Source organism: Macadamia integrifolia, chromosome 10 (genome assembly GCF_013358625.1).
Source record: "Macadamia integrifolia cultivar HAES 741 chromosome 10, SCU_Mint_v3, whole genome shotgun sequence".
In the NCBI taxonomy this organism is placed as follows: Eukaryota; Viridiplantae; Streptophyta; class Magnoliopsida; order Proteales; family Proteaceae; genus Macadamia; species Macadamia integrifolia.
In genome coordinates, this window is record NC_056566.1 from 3078589 (window position 1) to 3086657 (window position 8069).

Consider the following 8069-nt stretch of genomic DNA (forward strand, 5'->3'; position numbering starts at 1 on the left):
GATGGACTTTGTGGATCTCGTTTTGGGCATCATAGAGGTAAGTATATCTAACTACATACTTAAATAGTTAAATATTATATTATTTATAATATTTCATTAGGAATTATATGTTGTTATGCCTTTTGTTTTATTTATAGCTTTTTTTTTATGAATAATTTTTTCATTTTTTGTTGTGTTTTCTCATGTTAGAAAATATATATCACTTTGCAATTTGCATTGATATGAATTTCATGTTGAATGTTGATTCTTGTCTCTTGATGTTGCTTAAAGTGTGTACTTTTTTCCCCTGATGTTGCTTAAAGTCGTACTTCTTGTATTTTGATATAACTTAAAGGCTTGATTTTTTACAAGCAATTTAAAATTAAGTATATCATTGTTATACAGTTATACTAGATATTATAGATATATTAAAAAAAATAGTAACGTCTTTTTTGGCACCTTATTCGCCTTAAGGCAGACGCCTTCTCGCCTAAGCGCTTAGACAGCCCTCCAACGCCTTGGTTCGTCTTGTCGCCGTGACAACTATGTGTGGAGTTACTACAATCTTTCCAATTTACTATTTTGTTTTAGTTTTTATTGTTATGATAGGCTTTTTTTTTCTTTTTTTTGGGTAAGGGATGTAATACACTCTTTTCATTTTAGTAAGTTTCTAATTTTTGTATAGCAAGGGATTTTCTTTCTAGAAGTTCCTAAATATCTTAGCATCCAAGTAACCCCACACAATAAAAGGGTTACTAATTTTGTATTGTGGCTATTGGTCATTATTGTTAGAATGTATGTAATAGGGGTACTTTAGGAACTGTTTTATGCTATTAAGTTGTCCTTTTATGCATTTTCTTTTATTTCCCTTTCACCTCCATTAGGAAGGTCTATGTAATATTCCTAAGAGTTGTTTGAACTTAATATATGTGGCAAAGGGCAAGATGCCTCCCAACGTTTTGCTCTCATTTCCTTTTCCTTCTCTCAACTTCTCTCCTTCCTTCCTCTTCTCTCTTCTTCCCTCATCTCTAACCCTAGTCTTCCTTATTTCTAACTTGGTATCAGAAGTTGTACAAGGGTTTGAGAGTCGATCAAGCATTCTGGTTCCATTCTTTAAGTCTCTCTTGGAACCCTAGAAGCAAAGGGGTCCATTAGAGGCTATACTATGTAAGAAAAGTATACAAGAAGGACAACTTAACATAAGACAGTTCCTAAAGTACTCCTATTACATACATTTTAACAATTACAAATAAAGAGGAAGGGATAGCTAGCCCACAGATTTGATGCTTTGAAAAAATAACTCTGCGAGTTTGTGCACTCGGTGATTCAGTTGCAGCCAAAGTGGTGAAGCCCAACCACAGGCTTTGGTGGTGAATCAGCCATATCTTTTTTTTTTTTTTTTTCCTTTTTTTTTTTTTTTTTTTTTTTGGGGGATAGGTATCCAAGCCATATCTTTCTCCTATCTTTTTCTTCTCTCTCTTTTGTTTTCTTCTTCTTTCTTTTTCTGTTCTGTTCTGCAGACACTCCAGCAGCTATTCTCTCTCTACCATGGTTTCTTCTTGAGCTATTTGTAACTTCTTTTTGTGTTTTATGTAACCCTCTATTGTTTCTGTCATAGGGTTATTTGACAACATACGTGTCTGAACTTCAGTACCTGTTTTCTAAGATCTACCCATCCGATTAGGTTGAATTTTGACTATGTTATTCCCCTTCCTAGCTACTCCATCATGCGGTCAGCTAGATTATGAGTTATGCTAGTCCTCTTTACTTAATATTTTCTGTCAATGGGTGTTTCTTCTTATATAACCATTAGTTCTCCCTGATATTTTAACTACTTAATCACCCCATTAGGACCCCTAATATGTGTTAGCTTCAGCCTCATCGGGTTTGTCATTTGCATGTTATAATCATATTGAGTTTCTGCCTATGTCTAAGTTTAAATGTTCACTGCGATTTTGGTTTCTAGTGTTTTTTACTTCAGCCTAGCTACCTCATCAGGAAGTGAACACGTTTCAATAACTGAATCACCAGGCCATCACAAGACAAGGAACCTGATGAACGAGCTCCAGAAGAAGTGGCAAGCTTAGCGTCTTCAGATGACACCACTTCCACATTACTGTCAAACACATCTGTATTGACCAATCGCTGGGCCACTGAGGTCTACCATGTTTTACCCTGTATCTTTCAATTGCCTGCTTAGGCTCGACACAATATGTACACCATCATGAAGTTTAGTCTGTCTGTTGTCCACCAAGTCCACATCCTCCTGCTGAGCCATGACCTCTCCCAGGAAAGTCAGAACCACAGCCATGGTCACCACTATTAGCAACAAATACAAAACTTTCCTTATAAGAGGATGACGAATCAGCTCTGGAGGGAGAGACGTCACGTTGAATGTGAGAAAAAGCCTCATTCAAAAAGGCACCTTTTCAAACCGGCTGTAAATCAGAATTTAATCCTGCTAAGAACTTTGCAACCTGAAATTCAGCCTTCTGTATCTTTGACAGTTCCAGATCTGTGGTGAGAGTCTGATAAAGATTAAGTTCCTCCCACACTCATAAGGGCACTGCAATACTCATTCAAAGACTTGTCTCTCTGTTTGAAGTTGAAAATTTTCTCACGAAAATCATAAATACGAGACATTCTTTTCATGAGAGAAGCTTACCTTCAGGTCATCCCAAACTCCCTTAGCTGTGGTGTGGAATATAACATTTGCTGCAATGGCTGACTCTATGCTGTACCACAACCGTATAAGAAGAGTGACGTTTTCACGCATGCACTCATCATAGTTCTTGAAATCAGTAGGCGAAGGTGTTGATGTAAGAAACTTCAGCTTACCTTTAGTTCAATGTAAACCTTACCAACTTGGCCCACCACAAATAATTAGAAACTCCTCTGAATTTAATAGGAACAATGTGGACATTAACATTGTCCACTACAGACTTAGAATCAGCCATTATACCAGAGAAGAAATACCAATGCCACTAACAATCAGACCCATCACTAGGCTAAAGAAAGACGTCTACAAGTAGAAAACCAACAACCAACAAGAAACTGCAGCTGCAGACAATGACTTCACAAGAAGTCACAATGGTTGGAGGAACCTTCACTCAAAACCAATATAGATGCAGCAAGTAATCAAAACAAGCCCTCATGAGACAAACCAGGGAAAAAAAACATCACCCACAGCCAAGGGGAAACAAACCATAAGGAGAGAGAACTCCAAAAAACTGCAGACAGCAGAAACCCTAAAATCAGAGTGTAAAGGGTAAAGGTTGAGAGAAAAACCTGAAATTTTGCTCAAATAACCAGCAATAGCCACATACAATAACCAGGAGAAGCACTGATATCAGAAACATCACCAACCTTCAACCGCAGGATAAAAAAATGCACAGGTGAGAAAATTAATTTTTTTGTGCAGTAAACTTCATGGGCAGGTTAAGGCTTCATCTTGAGACTTGAATGGATGATTTATAAACAGAAAATGCATCAGCACTTCAGAAGGGCAGCAATCATCACCAATACAGAAACTAGTTCTTCATGTGTTACTAACTAGGGTTTCATGGTAAAAAGTTTCAACAATAGGTGGCTGGACACCACAAGAGAAAATCCTAAGTGGAGTCTCTCAGAATAGAGAAAAAGAAGATTACAAGCACTGACTAAACCTCCTCTGATACCATGAAACAATATCAAAAACAGGAGATCAGTGCTAATAATGTAGAATAGAAAGAGAGAGAGGAGAAAAAGTGAAGAACAGCAAGAAATATGAAGAGAACTAATGCTCACGGTTGGACTACATATCAAATGTGGGCTCTAGATTATATTCATATTAGTGCAAACAAAATAAGGACAAGTATGCCCTGAACATAGCCACTATTACGTGTAAGCCCTTAATCACACAACTGAATGCCCAAAATATACCCTGTTTATACTAAATAGAACAACTATAACCTTTACAGTGGGAAAGAGGGAACAATGAATATTTTACATGTAATCAATTGAAGTTTCAAATGTGGGAAATTAGATTTTAACACGCACAGATTCAGTGGGAGACTTGGAAAGTGATGTCTGTATCTTACAAAATGAAGGTGGTGTCTCTATCTTACAAAATAAGGACATAACATAAGGTTCTGTTCATCTTTAACAACATTATGGATAGATACTTGAGATGAATCCTCAATCTCACTGTCAGTGCACCTCAATCTAAAAGTGAAGTGATTCAATTGCACTTCTACACTTATTTTATTTGACGTAAATTCATCAGTTCTTCTGTTCAAACAACCATCTAACAATGAGATTCAACCAGATGATAGTCACTCAGGCAGGTAGATCCACTTACAGGATTTATCCAAGACTAACTGATAAAATATGCCTTAAAGTATCAGCTAATAGAAACCCATACCTGTGCAATATATGGATATGCTTCATCAACAATGGCAAATTCAGGGTTTCCCACTAAAGCTATGCCTTCCAATACCCCAGTGGCTCTGATTATCAGAGCAAAATAGGGGGGTATTCGAAATGGATAATCAAATGTTATTTGAGCCAAATCTGATGCCAACTCCTGAAAGTTAATATTTTTAGCACCACCACCTTCCAGCGCCTGATCAAAAACTTTGGCGATAACTGGCAAGATAGGTTCTAAGTTAACTCCCTCAGGAATGAAATCAAGCTTGACAAAATCTTTGACTATGGCTCCATAATCTCGATGAATAAGGTGAGCAATCACTTCGATCATTCCATACTTTTGGTCATCAGTTAATTTTGTTACAAGACCTGTGGAAGCGTGGGATGCATTAGTAACATTCAAAATTTTAGTCTTAAAACACTAAATAAAATGTCACAATATATAATGACGAGTTTATGGGCACATAGTAGAACAATGAAAAGCAAGGAGAAAAGATCAATCGTGTCATGAGGAAGTCAAAACTAAAGGCATGAGTTAAGACATGGAAAGTGGCATAATAATGCTCATATTAGACATAAAAGAGCTGAAGCAACTTTTGTTAGAGATGAAAAATAATATACTAGTAATACCTCTCTACTGATAATGCATTAATTAACTAGGTTGAGTTATATCCAAAATTGAACAGAAAAAAAACTCTTTGGTATGGAATAGACATAGTATCCAACTACCTTCAATGTATTAAAGCATGGAACTTGAAACCTAGGAAGGATTAATGCTAGTTGATAGACAAAATAGATAGAAAATAGTTGATTCTTTTTCGCTGCATTCTGGTGGTTCCATGGTCCACTGGTTCTCACACCTAGACATGGTATGAATGTCTTCATTATTCTTTCCCCAATCAAGTCAGAAAGTAGCCTGGATTCATGGCTAGCTTACTCAACTTTGCTTCCATTTCTTTCCATTTTTTCCAAGTTGTCCAGTGATTTTTTCTTTCTTTTCTTTGATAAGCAATGATTTATTGATTAGAATGAAAATAGAGCACAAAATACTAATACAACAAGAAGTTGGAATACGAGAAGGTAAAAAACACTACATAAGTGTCAACACTATATACCCATATCCCCAAATCTATCATAGCAGAATATCCTCCCGGAACCCCGGTGACACAGCCTAGGCTTCACCCCCCGCCCCCCACCCCCCACCCCCCACCTCCCACCTCCCACCTCCCACCTTTGTTTAGCCAATAAGTTGTCCAGTGATTTATATCATCTATTCACAAGATACAAGTCTCTGGCATAGTCTCTGGCATTTTCCTTTTTCTAAGTACATCCCTTGGGTGTTCTGAACTACAGCGAGGGAACAGACCATAATCTCATGACTGTTCAGAACCTAAAGTTTTTACTAGAATCAAGATACTGATTCAAATTTGAACGTTATGTAATAGAGGGAACAGTTACCTATCTTTGCATTCACATAAATTGAACAATTAGTGAAGAAATAGTTTTCCCACCAGACTGTTCATAAAAAAATGATTACATATCATTTTTACCAGACCTTAGATTGCAACATCTTCACTCTCAACCCTCAAGTTATAGAGGATTTCAAAGCCCCAGACAATTGCTGATGAAGTTAAAAGGTTTTGAAGGCAATTCGTAAAAAAAAAGTTTGTTTTCCAGTGTCCAGTGACTGAAAGTTATGTGATCGCAAAGTTATGAAACCTTGGCATCAAACAGAAGTCAATCAGAGACTCCAGGAAAGAAGGCTAACGAAGCCACAAGACAGAAGTGGCAGGATGTGTTAAAACTTAAAACTATTTGAGGTTTGTTTCGCAAATCAAACTCTGAAGTAGGTGGACAGGTTGATAAAGAAAAAGGGTACCTCTGAGCACTTGAAAATGAAAATACAAAGTTGGAATGCATATCGTCTGTGTTAGTGCCTTCAAAAAGACCGTTTGAAGAACATTGTTAGGGGAAAAAATGTAGAGGTGGTATTAAACCAAACAAAAAGAATCAGACTTTTAATAGCTCCAGATCTTTGGGGTGCTCATAATATGAGTTGGCATTTGCCTCCCATGGGCACTTTGAATGGCGGTTTATTGAAATGGAATGGAAGAGTTCTCTGATGTTGGGAAGTTTGTGGAAGCAATTCACTATCTGTTGCAATAGAAAGGAGAGCTATTGACTAATGAGAGGTCTTTTAGTTCATAAAGAGCTTGAAGGCACTCAAAATTCTGATCTGGTGGATAAGTGGTGGGGTTTAATTCAGTTGTGGTGTTTTATGATTGTTCCAAAGATCACCTGTTTTCTTTGTTGATGTATCTCTGTAAGGTATATATGAGTGAAAAAACATCCTGGAACTAACTTTTAGAGATCTCGAAAGTTCAATCCTAAGGAAAATTACACAGATCTTCAGTCATTTCTAAAACACCTATTTTACACTTTTAAGACCATTGCAAACAGAATCCTGCTCTGGAACTATCAATATTGAACAACAAAAGTTCAAATAGACGTTCCCTTCTATTTTTGTTTTTTTCCAACACAAAACTGGTGCTGGATTGCTGGTTTACAAGCAGCGACTTGAAAATGAAGAAAGATGCTTAGCAGATAGCTCACTTAGTCATAGCGCCCTAAAAGACTTAAGCAAACTCTCTCACACTGGATAGAGAATACTCAGAAATAATGAAGTAAATAAAAGTAATGGTAAGCTTCCAAATTAAAAGCATCCATCCCCAAAGGGAACTGGTGGTGTCAAACAGCATGCCATATTGAATATACCATGTGGGTTCCCAAGGTAAATATGAGAGATTTTATATCAAAATACATTTCCAAACTTGGTCTTGACTTTATGGTGACACTAAGTGGCAATAATCACCTACACCCTCTGGTCCAGTTCTTGGCCCGACCCATTCCTCTCGGGGGTCCTCTTCTCTGTCCGACGGCTCACTTGTGGATTATCCCGTCACCCCACTTTCCCGCATCCCGCCTCACCTCTTCAGCACCCTGCGCATTGCTCTTGCCCAACAATCACCCTCCGTTGGTTCTCAGTCCTCCTTACAACGAGGCCACCTTCCCTGCTCTGCTCTTCCAGCAGAGGCAGGTTCCTGCCACGTCTTCCCCGGCAACCATTCCTTGCTCTTCACCTGCCTCGCCTCCCTTCAACGAGGCTCCCCCGCCTGCCCTGCTCTTCCAGCAGGGGCAGGCCCATGCCACGTCTACCCCGGCAACTTCATCTTGCTGCTCCGTCTCCGCCATGCCTCCCCTCAACGAGGCTCACACCCCTGCCCTGCTCTCCCAGCAGGGGCAGGGCAACACCATGTCTTCCCCAAATGGTGCTCGAGCCATGTCTTCCTCTATTTGGTCTCCGCTGGAAGGACCAGATGGCCATTGCTTCTCCCCCTGATGGCCCCAATCGCCTGCTCTAGAGCAGCGTCAACCTCCCTTCCTGATCAATCTTCTTCGACTCCTCCCATATCTCGCCCCCATGGGCACGCCCCCTGCCCTGCATGATAAGCAGGGGCAGGGCCATGCCACGCTTGCTCCAACTCCCTTGCTGGAATCCCTGTCACCGCTTGCTACCACCCGTCGCCTGCAATTCTCCATCTCCCTCGGCTACCTTCCCCCCCCCTCCAGCAGGTATTGATACCCTATCCCTACAGTCCCCTACCCCTCCTCTTCCCTCCCCC

General features: G+C 39.4%; 1 protein-coding gene across 5 annotated transcripts in view; it reads right to left on the reverse strand.

Moving 5' to 3' along the window:
* Positions 1 to 8069, reverse strand: part of LOC122090897 (uncharacterized protein sll0005) — a 44571-nt gene that overhangs the window by 15442 nt on the left and 21060 nt on the right. For all 5 annotated transcript variants that reach the window (XM_042660652.1, XM_042660651.1, XM_042660648.1 and 2 more), the window contains one exon: positions 4382 to 4755. In XM_042660652.1, coding sequence (XP_042516586.1) covers positions 4382 to 4755 — 374 coding nt within the window. The remainder of the gene's footprint in view (positions 1 to 4381; positions 4756 to 8069) is intronic.